Source organism: Epinephelus lanceolatus, chromosome 5 (genome assembly GCF_041903045.1).
Source record: "Epinephelus lanceolatus isolate andai-2023 chromosome 5, ASM4190304v1, whole genome shotgun sequence".
Taxonomy (NCBI): domain Eukaryota; kingdom Metazoa; phylum Chordata; class Actinopteri; order Perciformes; family Serranidae; genus Epinephelus; species Epinephelus lanceolatus.
In genome coordinates this window covers 30654552-30671942 of record NC_135738.1, presented here as the reverse complement: position 1 = coordinate 30671942, position 17391 = coordinate 30654552, and the positions used below count along the sequence as shown (strand labels likewise).

Genomic DNA, 17391 nt, shown 5'->3' with positions numbered 1-17391 from the left:
ACCAAAACACAATACAGGAAAAAAAGAACTTTTACAGCTGAACATCAGAGACAACCTTAGTTGGTCTATTGTGCTTCATACAGATTAGGCCTGGCCTGTCTATACAACAATCATGGGCTTCTTACTTCACGGATGTGTTCAAGCTACTGTTGAAAGCAGAGGCATCACGGAGCATGTAACTCTGAGGGCGATCATGAAAGTAATGGGACATTTACAAGAAGAGTATGTGACCACCTGTCATCAGCTTATAGTGCATTCTTCAATGCGACTTTTTGCTTGCCTGTGCTGTGTATGTCAGTTCCTCCAGAGCTTTCACTGGGCTTTGCATTGATTTTTCAGACGGTCTGATTCTATTTCTGGCCTCCTTCCCCTCAGTGTCGCCGGCTCTGTGACGCCTCTGAGTGTACGTCTATGTGGCCTTAATGCAGGAGTTGTTTACTGTAAACATCATGGGCCATGAGGACTGCACAGGCAGCATGGTAGAACTGTAATACTGTAGATTGCACAGAAATCCTAATTAGTTAATTAATAACCTAATTGTTATACATTCCTATGTTCCATAACATTGCACATGCCTTTAATGAACACTTAGCACCATGCAACCTGAAGATGAGGTGGCTCCTGAATGCATCGAAAGTTGAAACAGGCCTTTTGTAGTGATTTTCTTTTTTTTTTTTTTTACATTAAAAGTGAGAGTCAGTGAGAGTCAATGAGAAAAGATGCTTGCTAACTTATATGTCTCGTGAACTTTAACATCTAAATAGTGTTTAATATTAGGCTGGCATTTGATCATCTCTGTAGATTTAAATTATGCTGGCACTTATACTGTAAAGGGCCCTTATAACTGACCATAACTTTGGGAGACTGCAGGTGATCTGACTATACTTCAGCTCCAGTTTAACCTTTTGATGACTGTACATAAAGTATGTGAGGGGGCCTGGTGACTGAGACTCATGTACACTAAGGTGATAAAAGAAAAAAAAAACCTCAGCAGTGCAATGAAATTATGTCAGTAGTGCGGGCTTGGATTATTTCAGGGCCTGGCTGTCACGACTCTTCAGGCCGCTAAGTGTCTGATCAGGATTTTGGGGGGCCGTCTTAAATCCCACCTCCCTATGTTTGTTCTGCTCAAAGACATACAGTAAGCACAGATTTCATGTCGACCATTCAGTCCTGTCTGAGCATATGAGCCTGTCTTGGGTGAAGAGATTAAGATGGTTTGAACTTGTTAAAGGGTGAGATTGAGATGATGCTAGGTACAGTGGTGCATACCACCAGAGGTGGTACAGTGTACAGTGGTGTGTCTCGGTCTGGGTGTGGCTGGAGCGCTCACTCTACTCCTCAGCAGTGTGAGACAGCTGCTTCTCATACAGGCTGAGGACGTGATGCACAAACTGGTACTGCTCGCACGTCTGGATCATACCGCCCCTGAGAAACACACAAAGAAAGACACCCATGATGCGGTTGGTCCAGACTGAGATATCTTAATAACGACAGGATGGATTGCTGTGAAATCTTGCGCAAAAATTATAGCCAAATCGAGGTCAAAGTTGAGCACAGACATTAATGATTCCCAAACAATGTATCCTGATGACTGTGATCTCTGACCTCTCCTCTAGTGCCACTATGGGGTCTACATTTGTTATATTAAACAAAATGTCTAAATTGTTAGATGGTTCGCCATGAGGCAGGATGAATTACAATTACTTTGATTACCCTTAAAGGGACAGTTCACGACAAAATTAAAAATACATATTTTACTTTTACCTGTTGTGCTGTTTATCAATCTAGATTGTTTTGGTGTGAGTTGCAGAATGTTGGAGATATTGTCCGTAGAAATGTCCGTCCTCTCTCAAATATAATGGAACCAGATGGCACTCCGCTCATGGTGCTCAAAGTGCCAGAAAAACACATTTGAAAAACTCAAAAGCAATGTCTCTTGCCACAAATCATGACCCAGTTACTCAAGATAATCCACAGACCTTGTTGGGAGCAGTTTCATGTAGGAACTATTTTCTTTCTACCAAACTACACCCATCAACCGTATCACTGGGCAGAAGGAATCTCTCCAACACTTGGGGAATTCACACCAAAACAATCTAGATTGATCAATAGCACTACAGGTAAGATTGAAAACATAGTTTTCATTTGGGGGTGAACTGTCCCTTTAACTTTGTTTTCTAGCACACTCATCGGGACATTTTAATACCACCAAAATTTTGGTTTATGACCAAAACTCTGCAAAACTTATGACATTCCCAACAACCTCAACTGTTCTTTGTGTTTAGTGTCATTAAACAATTGTTAGCATGCTAATGTGCTAAACAGTGATGGCGACCATGGTAAACATTATGCCTTTTTAACATCAGCATGAGCATGTTAGCATGCTAACATCAGCATTAGCTCAATAGTAGTTTAGCTTAAGCCCCGCAGGTATGCTGGAACTTTGGTATGGCATCCATCAAAACCTATGGGTCAAATGTCTTGTAATTTCTTGAGACTCTTTTTTTCTTAAGATAGTTTGTTGCTGTAACACAGAGCTATGAATTTGGTTCTGTCTTACTGTAAAGAGCAGTTCACCGAAATCTGAAAATTATTTTCTTGCTTATATAGGCTATATTAGTACTTTGACTAATTTTGTTTAGGTACAGCAAGTTCTATTTTTTTAGTAAAGAGGCAGATGTTTTGTTTGTATAGAAATGTAGTAGCTACTGGATCTGCCTATCACAATTTTAATCAAACCTGTACTGATGTCACAAATAGAAGAAGTCCTGAATTAGTCCTGAAACCCAGAAATTAGTTAGCATTTTTGCACACCCAGTTCCCTTGTCTTGAACTAAATGGGTTTTTTGAATGGATATTTGGTTAAATGCCTGAAATAAGGTCTGTGTTTACCGTGAAAGTGGTTAACATAAGGTCTGTGTTAACCACTTTCACGTTTTGCTCCACAATATAAAATACATCAGTGAATACCTCAATCATGAACCTTGAAGCTTCTATGTGTTCTAAAAAAGACGGTTGCTAACAAGTGGCTAAATGAGACTACAGAACGTTGTCATGCTGAGCTGCGCTGAACACAGCTCTACAGTCTTGTAATAGTGGTGACAATAAGTCATGTGACTGTAGTGTAGTTTGTTTATAGCCTAACATTAGTTTTTTACTTCTGGTAACTGCATTCAGGCTTCAATAATCATGAAAGCAGTGTTCATTTGTTCAAGATTACTTGCTAAACAAAACGTGTAGGTATCATGGACGTGTGCTTGCCACAGATCTTATTTTCGGCAGTAATCCAAAATTCAGTGGAAAAATCCCTTAGACTCTTTGACGAGGGAACCAATGCGATGCTAACTTTTGCATTGGCCTACAGAAAATTTTCATCCCTGGGACAGTCTATGGAAGTAGCCCTCATATTTTTATTTTATGATAGGTGGGTATACTGTAATCGGACAGAAAAAAGAAGTGGGTATACCCTGTATACCTGCATAAACCCTCTACTACACTACTGGTTATTAGTTCCATCTGTTTTTCCTTTACATTACATTAATACTCAACTTCTAGGGTGTATTAATGACCATCATTTACTTCCCTAGAAAAACATTTACATGATGCTGTGTATTGCAAGAAGGCTGAGATTGACTTTGGTAGTGTAACTCATTGGTTGATGGTCCTATAAAATCTAAATATTTACAGAAGTTCCATTTTGGGGTTAACTATCTAAACTTGAGCTCACAGCGACTTACTGTAGCTGGAGATTTGGAACCAGATCAATGGAAACTACGTCAACCATGCACTTTTCCCATAACAAACAAACACTTGCCAAGAACTAAAGATAGTCATGCACATGGATAAGGGCTAAGAATATCTCACCTGTCCAGACGGAGCTGGCAGGTGGTTCTCAGGATGTCAACCACACCCTCAGTCCTCAGCTGCTTGCACAGGATGGAGGTGGCGATGAAGCAGCCAGTTCGACCAATTCCAGCACTGCGGACAAAAAGTTGAAGGGGGTGAAGGGACGCAGGAGAAAATGGATGGATCTGTGTATTGATTAGCAGTGATCCCATTAATTTGATTAATGCCAAATCCTCCCTGGGGAAATCAGACAGTGGAGGATTGGAGGAAGACAAATGCTCTGCCAAGTGGTTTCTGTAGTAAAAAATACAGCAGTAAAAACAGTTCCTGTAATATCAAATTGGGCAGTTTCCCCTACACATCTTTATCATCAACATTGGCTCATTACAGGCCTCTTGACTCAGAACCTTCTGAACACATTTTTAACTCCTTACTTGTCCCTATATCACAAACAGGCTACTTTTGTACCTGCAGTGGACGATTGTAGGGCCACTGGAGGGCGGAGCTTCCTCTCGGGCCCTTTCCACTTCCTGCACCAGTTCCAGAAGGGGCGGAGCCTTATCTGGAGTCTTCTGATCAGGCCACGAGGTGTACCAATACTGCCGCAGACTGCGCTCCTCTCCCCCACACTGACACGGACAGGCAATCAGGCATAAAATACAGATGTAATCGCATTGCACATGTACAGGAGACAGACACACTGAGAGTGATTTCTGATCAGCCTGTTGCTCTGCGTGCATATCCAAATTGTTACCTTGGTGTTAGTTGCTACGACAACAATGAATGCAGAGCAAGACAGCAAAAAAAGAGGGTTATAAAAAAGAGCTTACATAGTCTACTCCCTCCTCGCCTGTACTGTAACATAATCAAATCCATCAGCTACCTCTATTACCCGAGTGTCAGCCTGACAATAATCATTAATACAACAGATAAACAACATAAACAACAAGCTTTTAACTTGAATAAACAACAAGCTTTTAGCACAGTTATATAATGGTCCCCTGATGCTTAGTAATCAGATGCAGGCTGCATTTACTGAATTATCATGTCTGGCTTGCTAAGTGTCAATGCCACCATGACCCCAAATTCAATTTAAGGAACCCATCGTGAGCGCATGAATGGACCCAAAAAGAACAGCTACGTCAAGAACGTTGTGTAAATCATTGACCAAGGAAAATATACAAGAAGGAACGGTCATGACGACAGTGACAGTGTTCAAGGAGTCAGACTCTGGTGTCAGTTTGATTGATGTTAATGGGGTGGGCACAGCAGATCACAAGATAACCCATCATATCTTTGTTGTTTCAAGTTTGACTGAAAAATCCTTCCACCATATTAAAAACACACATTATGTGATGTTGACTTACATTTTTTTATCTAAATGTGTGTGTTCGTTTTCCATGTTATTGGTCTCCAAACAGATCATGGCTCTGTTCAACAGAGGCTGAGATGCAGCTGCTGGACGGAACCATGATCTGTTTGGAGATGAATGAAAAGGAAAACAAACTCGGATATTTAGATAATCTGGTTAAATTATTTTTTCCATTACAATTAAAACAACAAAGACATGATAGGTTATAGTGTGATTGGCTGTGCCCGCCCCATGGATTCCAATAGTACTGACACCAAAGTCTGGCTCCTCAAACACTGTAACTGTCGTCGTGACCATTCCTTCATTCATCTTTTCATCACCACCGCCCCACACACATGTCTGTAGTGAGTCTGCAAGGGCGTTGACAGTCTGATGAAAACATTTACTTTAGCCAAAACAAAACTTGGGCAGTGTTTGCTTGGTATGTTCAGAACCCAGGATCACAATCTGGTGTGATGGCAGAGAAGTCTGCACTCCAGGGCTCCATGTTTTTATTACTTTGTCTAATATTAATCTTGAGGTTACACACACACACACACACACCTGTAAAAATAATTTCAACACACACTAGGCCAGTTGTCAACAGATATACTGCAGGTTAGAGTCATTTATTGGATTTATTCGTCTGGGTTTTGAGATATCCATCTATGACTTTTTTTTTGCCACACCGAAACAACAGATGTGATCACTTTCAGTGTTTTTTTAATTTAGGATTATATGTTTGGAAGAACAAAGTTTACTGTGAGCTCTGTGAATTATACAGAGTAATGGGGGTTATGAAAAATGTAGTTACTGCGGCATTTTTAGCCATAGTGTGGTTCTGTGCTCTAATGTTGGCCTGTCGGTCCAAACTGTATATCTCTGTCTCCGACTAATGCATGAAATACTATTAAAGATTAGGGTGCAGTGCATCTAAAACTCAAGTCTTCAGCATGATTTCTGTTCTGCCCATTAGCGTCCGCATAGTCAGAATATGTAAGGTTGCGGTCACACATGAATGAAATCAACTCAAGCAACTCCATTTGCCTACGATATAGCACTTATCATGACCTGGATGACTGACAATCTTCACCAACATCCTGCCCTCAGATGTGCACAGAGGCTAAAATCAGCTGCACGGGATGCAATATTTGTTTTCCTTGTAGGGCGAAGGCATGACCTTCCCATGACCCTCCCTACTCTGCCTTACTCTGCCTCTGATTGGCTTTCCCTGACATTTTTACCCTAACCATGACCAATCTCACTCCTGATGCCTTAACCTGACCAACCCAACCAACGAAGACAACGTTGACTTGCTAATCAGAGGGAGGGTAGGACATATCTTCCCCCTCCTATGAAAAAAAATTGCATCTGGGACCCTGTAAAGAGGTGTGTCTGATGGTGTGACGTTACTTTGGCCATGCGGACACTCGCCACCCTCGTGGATGTGTCAAATCAGTCCTCAGGAGGAATCGTAACAACCGGTGGAACTTTTCTTCAAGCACTGTCATCACATTCAAATTTGTCCAGTTGTTTGGTTTAAAAACCAAAAACCTGCAAAACTAATGTCATTCCCATCAGTCTCAGCTGTACTTTATGTTTATTGCTACTTAGAATATGCTAGCTGCTAAGTGATCATGGTAAACCTGCTAATATTTTAGCATGCTGATATGTTACCATACAGCCTCACAGAGCCACCAGTGTGGCTGTCGACTGTTAGTTTTGTTTTGTTTGTTAAGTTACATGTTAATGCTTTGAGCACTAGAAATTAAATTCACCTCCACTGTATTAAAAAATAAAACTGAAGGCATCTGCATAACTAGATATACCACTGAAGATAAATGGCAAAATAGCTAGTATTTCTGCAATTCATTTGAACTGACCCCTCAACTAACTGTATTTAGTTATATTGTGCACTGTATTCCCCCTTCTTGTGTGACATTATAACAGTCTTTCTGCGTCTTACCTTTAAAGTAAACACCCTCAGACTGTAGTCATCCTCCTGGGTTACCGTGACAACGGTGATCTCGATACCCTCATGGGTCACAGTGTCCTCGGGCCAGTACTCTGCACATTTCTACAAAACACAATGGATTCAGGAGTGGATATTTTTACCCATCTGATTATCAGCACATCTGTACATTTACCCATTATTGTATCCATCATCATCATCATCATCATCATCATTTCACTGACCTCGTTTTTCTCCTCCAGGTTGGTGATCATCACTATGATTGGGCTTTTCTCCTGCCACACCATCCTCCAGAAGTCCCCGACTGTGTTGACGGTGGGACCCTGGGTGGCAATGTATGCGCATTCCTCACCCCCATAACCCTACACACACACACACACACACACACACATAGAAACATGCCCGATGTTGTCATATACAAATATCTGTTTCTCCTAACAGTTAGCAGGATACATTGAAAACACACCAGGTCATATCCATGAGGAACGAATACATTTACAGTGGCTACGTCACAGAGCTGCACTGGGCAAGCTTTTGCTTATAAATACACACATTTCCACTTACTTTGAGATAATTAGCATTGATGTAGGTAGTGAGGAAATCCTCTTCATCCAGTGACTTCAAGATCACTCTGCTGTGTGTGTCTGGAGGTGGACAGTGTGAGATTATCATGGGAGAAAGAGACAGATGGGTCGTAATACAAAGAGATGCCAGCAGAAGAAGATAATATTTATGCATACGTGCCACAGTACATGTACATCTTAGAGCTTGGTTTTATTACAAGGCTGGTTCATGTCTCTTTGTGTGCTGTGTCTCATTGTGAGTATCAATATTCTGGTGCACTGAGACAGACCTTTTACAAACACATCTGAGCTAAATAGTTGATGAATATGTGAAATTATTAAAAAGAAGCAGAACAAAAAAGCAGTTTTCACAGAATTTACAACCACATGATCTCTTTTAAGTGACTGTTCTGGTTCGTGGTGCAGCTGAACTCACTTGGTAAGATGGTTTTGTAGCGGTTCTTTCTCACCAGCCCTGGGTAGTTGTACTCCTTCGGGTCCACAAAGTTCATGGGAGTTTCCTGCCACAGAACAATGGGTGCAACAACAATCAACCTTTGCAGAAATGCAGGGGAAGCCCTAACCATACCTTCAACATACATAGCAACAAGACAGTAAGAAGATGAAATCCATCACTGCCCTTCACACTACTTTCTGCTGCTAATTGTAGGTGATTGAAATTCTACGGACACTTTGTGTGTGGTCTTGAACGCACATCTTTCTGCCTAGCAGACACTGACTTGAATCCTCTGCAGGTTTTCGTATGCAAATATGCCTGTATCTATCCTTCCTTCGCCCACTAACACACAGTGGAAAAGCTTACGGGTGTGTGCAGAGCTCCGCTGGGTGTGTGTGTGTGTGTGTGCGTGGGTGTGTGCATTTGTGGCTGTGTCTATGTGTGTGTGTCAGTGTGTGTCTTTTCCGGTGAGTCTCTGTTCATCCCTGGTAATCTAAAGCATGTAGGTGGGTGAGCTGCTGTTGCTGTGCTCACATAAAACTCAGCCTGCAGGCTCTGGTCATCCATGGCCCGTGTGTGTAGCATGGCAGGGGTGAGAGTGTGTGTTCCCTGTCGGAGGTACTCCTGGGCCGACTGGTCTCTGGGGGAGAGCTGGGCTCCGTAGCCGTAGGGCTCAGTGCAGCCCGGTGTACACATATCCAAGGTCAGGGAAACGTTGGAGCCCCTCCTGTGTGAGACATCTTGAATCATACAAATGCATGTACAGATGTAGATGTACAGTATGTTTTCCCATCTGCTATGTCCAGTATGGATTTAAAACATGAATACAGCATGTGCCTTCCTGCAGATCCAGATATAAATGCACACAGACAAACCCACAACTTTCTGTCTGTCATCCTTTTCCCACCTCTTAATTCTAAAAATACTCCCAGCCCTCTGTAGCCCACTCTAACCTCTCCTGAAGCCCCACTGGTGTGACAGTGAGGGTGGCGGCGTCTGCCTCTGTCCTGGTGTCACAGCCTATGTCAAAGACTGGAGTCTGGGGCACGGGGTCCATGTCCAGCAGGTCCTCCTGAGCGTCTGTCCACTCCGACAGGGTGAAGGAGGGCTGGCGGCTCACGGACTGACGCCGATCACCAATGTCCCGCACCACTGTTCCTGACGACCACAAGCCAGTGCCGTAACGCCACTTACACACCATGTGGACGACCTGGGGAGAGGTTAGTGGGATGAACTGCCAGTTTTCCCTTCAACTGTGCATCTATGTATCAGTCAATAAACAAATCAGTCGAAAACGAAACTAGCAAATGAAAAAAGAAAGAATGATCCCATCAATCTAGTTCCTTTTAGCAATATGCTGATACCATTTTTACATTTCCGATACTGATACTGACTCCTAATCTTGGGTATCTGCTAATACCGAGAACTGATCCGATGCCAGTGTGTTAAAAATGACGTATATTGCTAACCCGGTATGGATGTGATTTCTATCATTGTATGGCATGAACAAATACATACAGATGAATGCATGAATGCCAATGAAATGTCTTTATCTAATTTCAATTCAGTACAGTAATTCAGCTCATACTATGACCTCACCTTCATGCAGAAATTACCAAATGTTTTTAACATAGCATAAAAAAAGTTTTGGGTAGGCACTGAATGACTTCTTCAGTGGTTTACCATGATAACACAGATGGCGACACCGATGCCTGCAGTTCCATGGACGATCCAGTTGTGCTGTTTGGTGTTCACAACCTCCCTCATCAGCACCATGGACTGAGCAGTGCAGAGAGAAGAAGACAACAACGATAAAGGCAGTTAGGCAGAGCCAGCACTAGATTCAGTAGAGTCTCTTTCTCTCCAGAACTGACACTTACATCCACTCCAAAAATTGGGTGGCAGGGTAAGACGAAGCCAAGGTAGAAGTCAATGACTTGCAGGGCTTTGTAGATGGAGGAGAGAGGTCCGTTTCCCTCCACCACAAAAAACACCCAGTACCCCTGGGAGGAGAGAGGGAGGGAAGGCAGATTGTCACTGTGAACTCTCCACTCATTCATGTACTGGTGATCAGGCAGCGCTGTGGCTGCTCTCAGGTGAAAAGGGAACAGAGAAGAACAGAAGATGGCCTACTACGCAGGCATAAAAAATATATGTAAATTGACCACATGCAGTCTGGTGTCGTAATCATGGCCGCGTTTACACGGCTCTTTTTGTTTTGTTTTTTACATATGGTAATGTTGCACCTGTTGTTTTTTTCCAGAATGAATCAAACATGAAGTCAACTGAGATAAAAATACTAAAGAGGTGTCCAGTCGAAGCCCCAGTTATTTTTACTTTAGAAAATACGACAATGTAAGGACACGTATGATAAGAAAATGTGGAAATATAAGGGTCAGGATGAGCGAATACCTTGTGCTCAAGTGTTATCTGCATTGCTAATGTTGCAATTACACTGCTGTGGTGTAAATACTGGTCTACAATACATGCTGAGCCGAGAACCAAAGCTTATGCAGGAAGGTCATAGCAGACATTTGAGTAAAAAATCAAACAAGTTAAGATTTTATCCACTTTTACATAATATTTCTGGTCTCATCTGACGTCCTCTCACGTACCGTGACTTGGGAGATGACAAAGAGTGCAGCCCAGCAGTGGATCTCAATCACGAGCGCGTACACCTTGTGCATGAACACCTCCTCTCCCTGCGGGCTTTGGCCACCTGCGGGCCCATCTTTGCATTTTGGCCCGTCTTTTTTGGGGCCTCCGTCGCCTATTTTATTAGTCCTCGTGGGCTCATCAAGCCAGACGGGGTCCTCGTCAGGCCTCAGGAAGATGGAGTCCTCGGTGTGGGAACGGGTGGAGCTGCTCAGCCGGCGGGTCATGATCCCCCTGTTAAATGAAGGTAATTAAGATGTCTTCCCTCCGTGACCACCAGGCTTTTAAAGCTGGATCCCGACTATGTTTTAACATTTATTATGTGTTTCCTTTGAACACCATCTGAGAACTAACAAAATACTGAGAGATCTTCAAGAGTGCCCAAACAGCTAAAGACAATGTGTGCTTCAGTTGTTGCTTTAACCCCTTGTCAACACACACACAAAGTGTGGGAAGTGTTATTTATGGTTTTATACTGTTTTTGAGACCTTTGATATGGTGTTAGATTCCAAGACACCCTGTGTGAACAACAAGCCCACAAAACTTCACAACTTTACAAAATAAAGGTTTTTAAAATGTCTCAGTAAGCAATCACACTTTGGGGCTTTTTGTCTTTGCTCTACTAATGAGACACGTGCACGGAAGAATATTCAACAAAACTATGTATTGATTTCCAGTTCAATTATGCGCAAGCTGTGTTTGTCAGATTGTGTGTGTTTGTCCTATTGTATGTTTATAAATGAGCGTGTGCATGACAGAAAGAGTTGTGCTTATTCCACAGGCCTACTCAGATGTATAGCTAAGCGGCTTGGAGTGGCTCTCATCTCCGGATCCTCTTGTCTCCCTCAGATTGGACTCTATTGTGTGAATGTGTGTGTGTGTGCGTGTGTGTGTTTGACAGAGAGAGAGAGAGAGAGAGAGAGAGAGAGAGAGAGAGAGAGAGAGAGTGTATGTGTGTGTGTGTGTGTGTGTGTGTGAGAGAGAGAGAGAAGCTCTATTGTGGAAAGATGAGTCAGGGGTAGCGTGTTTACAGCCCTGTCCGTCGCCTTGGCAACAGAGTGGCTCTCATCCCTCTCATCCGTCCTGAGCATTATCATCTACTGACAACACACACACACACACACGCAGCCTCTCTGTATCAGTCAGCAGTGTATTCAAAGCCCTTTTCCGCCCTGCTCTTTTGTCCTTCAACCATTAATAAAGGTGTTTTGTACATTTGGCTGATTACCGCCACGTGGTGTGTGCGGATGTGTGAATGCGGGGGCCTGTGAGAGTGGTGGTGTAGTGTTTGCGCACATATCACTTTTAACTGAATGTGTTGCTGATGCCTAAATTTGTCACCAATGAGTTTGAAACAAGTTTTTTTTTTTTATCAATGATTACCAACCAACAATGCAGACGAAAAAATGACTCGCCAGTTAGTGGGATATCAAAAAAAAAAAATCTATACAGCCTGTCACATGACTCACCTATGATAGATGGCAGGGAACTGGGGAGGGAGTCAGATCACATGATCAAGTTAAATCCTGTATCCTGTGGCAACCAGCCGTTGTCAGCCATTGTGAGGCAGAGTCAAATCTGAAGGACAGACGACAACAGCCAAACATCACATCTCGTGTGTTCGACATTCAAAATGAGAGGAAAGAGAGATAAAACAGGAAATACAGGATGTTTAAACACATGGTTTATCTAAATGCTACTATACATCTCAAACTCAGCTGGTCACGCCGAGACAAGGTTTGGAATGTTGTTTCATCTAAAGACGGATCAGAGTAGCACCCTTGTCAGCTCCCAGCTGTGCTTTCATGAGCGGAGGATGGTGATGTAAGGTGACACAGTAAACTGTCAATATTTCTTCCCCTCTCCTTCTTTCCCTTCCTCCCTCTCTCTCCCTCCCTACGAGGCGGGGACGACTCGAGCCAGACTAAGCAGACACCCTCAGAAATACATTCAGATTGCTCCAGTCGAATCAGTATGCATGAAGTCAAGCCTTCCCTGCTCCTCTCTCCTCCCTCTCATCTCCCCTCCTCTCCTTCTGTGCCACTGGACCCTGTTGAACGAATGAGGTGAGCTCAGCGGAATATGAGACCACACCAGTAGCAGGAGCTGTGCCTCTGTGTGTGTGTGTGTGTGTGTGTGTGTTAGAGAAAGACACAGTGCAGGTGTTGAACAGAGGGGAGCAGCTTTGAGTCCTTTTCTATCTCTCTTTGCTTGCTGCGAAGGTGGTTTTGAAGTGATGACGCCAGTTAGCCCAGCCCGTAGTCATGGCAACGTGCATACATGCAATGTACACACATATATAACGTACACACACACACACAAACACACACACACATACAGATTGTGTTGTGTAAGAGAGGCTGCGAAAGTTCAACGTGCTTCCGTTTTTTAAAAACAATAGCGGGGCAGGTAGATGATTGGATGGAGGGATGAATGGGAGGAAAAGCAGCTCTTTTTTGTGTGAAGGTTGTCTGAGGCAATGACGCAGTGAGGTTGGCGTTTTGGTAACTGTGGCAACCAACATACTGTAGCATACACACACAAACACACACTTTGGCAGACACACTGCATGAAAAATGAAAAACACAAACATGCATCTGCACTGGGAAAACAGTGACAATATTCACATTTGTCTCGAAAAAGAATTCTGCCTCTCTTTGCTTTGGCTCTTTGAGGTAAATCTTTGTTTTTCTGTTGCTCGCTTTGGCTGCTCAGCGCTTGCTTGGTGAGCTGTTTGGTAGATTTAACCAGGGCTGTAGCTTGGATTTTAGAAATACTGATGTCATGAGTCCCCTGCCCCCCCAACCCTCACATCTTTTTAACCAAACACAGAAAATAAAGTCTCAAAAAAAAAACAAAAAAAAAACCCAACTGATAACTGATTTTATTTCTCAACATGCTGTGTCAATGTTTTTCCTCATTGCCAAGCATTCTAGTTGGTAAATACTGAAAACATTTTCATTTATAGGGCTAAAAGTGGCAGAATTTGTATATAGTTGGATAAAAACAACTGAAATAAGAATATAGAATGTACCAGAAATAATACAGAGGATGCGACCTCTGTGTCCTCAATGATAAGTATAGCCCTGCATTTAACACTTTAACAAACACTCTTTAGGTTCTGTTTTGAGCTTTGAGATAGTTAAAATTGTCCAATGTCACACCGTAAGTGTCAGTTTCACGCCTACTCTATCTCAGCTCGTTCCAGCTCTTGACCGGAACTATATGATATTAATACCGAGAAAAAATCAAACCAAGACTCCTTTGTTTTTAAAGCCACACTGCTAAATTTCTTTTCCATCATTTTGTATACATTTCTCCAAAATTGAGCCTCATTTGACACAGATATTTGGTCTCTTTGCGGGACTTTGGGATCCCCACTAGAATTTGAAATAAAGCTCTGTGGGTTTGAATGATGATGATGCTCATAGGTGAAGATTTCAGAGGGGGGTGTAGGGTGTCCTCTTAAATATTTAGAACATATGCATTTGTCCTCCTCAATAAAAACATAAAAGTAGTAGAGAACTTCTATTTTGGCAGAATTATAGACTTTACACCATGAAATTGATGAAGCGAAGGTACCAGTTGCTGCATACATATTCACCAGAACGCAGGAAATTAGGTGTTGATGCTCAAAATTTTCTGGCGGAGGACCCCCCATATCCCACATGTCAAAATGAAACCTACACCCTTGATGACAGATGTTATTAATACCCAGAAAATGATAAAAATCTGTCTGTTTTTAGCTCATATACAATGTTCCTGTTGATTGTTCGGAAGCTCACAATGTACAATAAAACTGTTGTTCAAAATTACACATCACTGACAAGCTGCAGTAACAAGCTGAATATTACAGTAGAGGGAAGTATTGCTACTTAAATAAAGCACCTTTGACAGTGCGATGACAAACTTTATTTAGCAGTAACACCACTATCTAAACACATTATTCGGAGAAAAAATGTACAACCAAGGTAAGTGGATTTATGGCAAATAAGTCAAACCTGACAGCTGATTCAGCCTCATTCCTCACTGAAGGTCTACTGTCTTTGGGTCCTTACAAACATCACCCCCTCAGTCTTCAAATAGCGTATGTGTGTAGTGTTTCCATTGATCTGCATCCATTCAAAGCACCCAACATCCAGCTGAGTCTGAGCGGAGCCATACAATAAGCCCCAGCAGAACCACAGGACCAGGAAGGGCTGTCTGCTGACAGCTGTGTAAAGCTCTCTCCCTGCGATCAGGAACAACGGGAATTAATCTGGTTTAGTTGTTTTTTTTTCTATTTGGTGACAGCTGGCTCGTGTTTTAATGGACATTCTCGATGCTACCAGTGTGTCCATCTGAAAAATAAATGTGCTCACATCTGTTTTTCTATTCTGTTTTCATAAATGGCCAGGATTTTGTTTTTGTCCTCACCATTACCGCAAAAAATCTCAGGTACAGCAGCATTTCCTGTTTCCAGAATGAAGTATCGAGTGTGTTGTTGAAGTGCTGAATGTGTCAGGGAGACGAGGGAAGAGGAAGCTCTTACTGAAAGTGATGATGGGATGGTAACGTGAGATAAAGTCACGAGGGCCAAGACCTGCCTCATCAACCTTTTTCTGTCATACACACTCGCACAGATAAAATCTTGATATCAATACACGCATAAGCTCACAATGACCTTAGAATTAAATGCCCAGCGAGCCTGCAGCTTCCTCCTGTATATCACAGAGACAGATAATCAATCAGCTCCATTGTTTACATACACTCCTACAATCTCTTGCAGCAGCTCCAGGGACATTTCAAAGAGAAATTTCATTAACACATGTATAAACTTACAATTCAGCCTGAGCTTTACTGTATGAATAATTGAAATGTGCTGCATAGCGAATTGATTTACAGGCTGCTGGAGATAAATTTGGATTCCCGGTGACAAAGGGTTGTGTTACATGATTGCACTGCATCAAAACACCAGTGCAGGAATGGCATTCTCTGGCAGTCATTCATGCTAAGACAAAACACCATTCATATCACGTACATGGCTACGGTGAGCTAGAGCGACCACACAGTGCAGAGCTGGATGGATTAGTAATGAATCACCCAGGGAGGTGGACTGTTGCATCTCTCTCTGGTAACTCCCACATTGTCACATAGACATGATACAACACAGAGGAAATCAAGCTCTGAATAATAATAGATGAAGAGGAAACGCACAGTTAGAACAGCACAGAGGAACCAACCTGTTGGCAAATGATCTGGTTTAATCATTAGAGGATAAATACGCACATACAGAGGCTACATCACACACGTCCATACCTTTTCACAGCCAGGGAAGCGCAGCAGCCATATGAACCGTGGGGGCTTTGCTGAGGAATTGGTATTCACCTCATGTCGCACAGCCACGGAGGGGGAAAGAGGGAGAGACAGAGGGAGTAGAGGAGGGCTGGAACAGTCACTCACCCAGAGCCTCAAGTCTGGTTAGGATAAGTCCTCTTACCTGGCTGAGCCCGTCTTCACATCGCCATCTGCCGCTTTGCTCCCTCCGAGCCAAAGACCAGGAGCCAAACACCAAGAACCACGCCAATCCCTTTACTGCTCCTCTGTCTGGGAGAAGAAGGAGTGTGTTTGCATGTAAGAAGGAGACAGTGAGAGGCAGAGGACGTGTGTGAGGATAGGACAGGCAGAATCTACGGATGTGTGTGTGTGTCTGTGTGTGAAAGAGAAATAGAGGTATAAAAAAGTCTGATTGGTTTTTCTTTTGTTTGTATCCTGGAGGAGAGAGAGATCCACAGGCGGCAGCTTCGTCTAGGTATATGCAGCAAGAGGCTGTACGGTAGCCTTGGCAACAGAGCCAGAATGAGGGAGAGCAAGCGAGCAAGCGAGGGAGCGAGGGAGCTGGAGAGCGAGAGATAGAGAGACGCTGTGTGTGTGTGTGTGTGTGTGTGTGTATGTGTGCATTAATCACATTGTGGGCACATAAATCTGTTCACACTGTCACATTACGGGGATTCACCTCCAAAAAGATCACTCCCACATGATAAACCATTAAATTCTAGGGTGAAAGGATGAGGCTGATGATATTCAGTATTTTAATTACCGTCAACAAATCATATACAAATGCCAAATCCAACAGCAAATGTATCTTACTAACAAGTATTATGTCATCAAAGTCTGATATATCTTATTCCTGTGTACCAGAGACCTTGATTCTTGCCCTAAAAACTATTAAAAACACATAAATGAGCCGCAGTGCTGCACTGGGTGATATGTTCCTTCATTACCTTGAACATGGGCACTGTAGTTTATTTTGAGTCAATCCAACATACAACGTTCTGCTGCTGTATATTCTTGAGTATCTAATGTATATTCATCCACAGCTGAAAATAGTCCCTAACAGATGCGCTATTTACTGTGAGAAATGTTTATTAAAACTACAGTGTCCATCTGCTTATAAGAAATGAAACAAAATTAGCATTGCGATAATCTTATCCTTACAAATGATCCATTTTTATTTCAATTGCTTAACATAAAAAGAAATATGTGCTCATACTAAGTTGGAATT

General features: G+C 42.6%; 1 protein-coding gene across 2 annotated transcripts; it reads right to left on the bottom strand.

Annotated features, from left to right (window-relative positions):
* Nucleotides 1-660: 660 nt before the first annotated feature.
* On the bottom strand, nucleotides 661-16687 carry ptpn5 (protein tyrosine phosphatase non-receptor type 5). Of its 2 annotated transcripts, none has more exons than XM_033635608.2 (14): nucleotides 16327-16687; nucleotides 12317-12425; nucleotides 10808-11081; nucleotides 10073-10195; nucleotides 9876-9971; nucleotides 9146-9402; nucleotides 8727-8919; nucleotides 8172-8256; nucleotides 7737-7816; nucleotides 7397-7534; nucleotides 7167-7277; nucleotides 4318-4478; nucleotides 3868-3981; nucleotides 661-1428 (listed from the first exon to the last, which is right to left on the bottom strand). In XM_033635608.2, exons 3-14 carry the CDS (start codon nucleotides 11072-11074, stop codon nucleotides 1335-1337), a joined length of 1719 nt encoding a protein of 572 aa, XP_033491499.1. In that variant the 5' UTR covers nucleotides 11075-11081; nucleotides 12317-12425; nucleotides 16327-16687; the 3' UTR covers nucleotides 661-1334. The 2 variants fall into 2 exon arrangements, with proteins under 2 accessions (XP_033491499.1, XP_033491500.1); XM_033635609.2 differs by having other exon boundaries at nucleotides 16146-16353.
* Between the last annotated feature and the right edge of the window lie 704 nt (nucleotides 16688-17391).

Excerpts from the sequence above, each read along its gene's own strand:
- ptpn5 (XM_033635608.2), bottom strand. The coding sequence starts at position 11,074 with ATGACCCGCCGGCTGAGCAGCTCCACCCGTTCCCACACCGAGGACTCC. Across the intron at positions 10,196-10,807 it reads TTGTCATCTCCCAAGTCACG|GGGTACTGGGTGTTTTTTGT; the intron begins GTACGTGAGAGG and ends CTCTCCTCCCAG. Across the intron at positions 7,535-7,736 it reads TCAATGCTAATTATCTCAAA|GGTTATGGGGGTGAGGAATG; the intron begins GTAAGTGGAAAT and ends GTGTGTGTGTAG.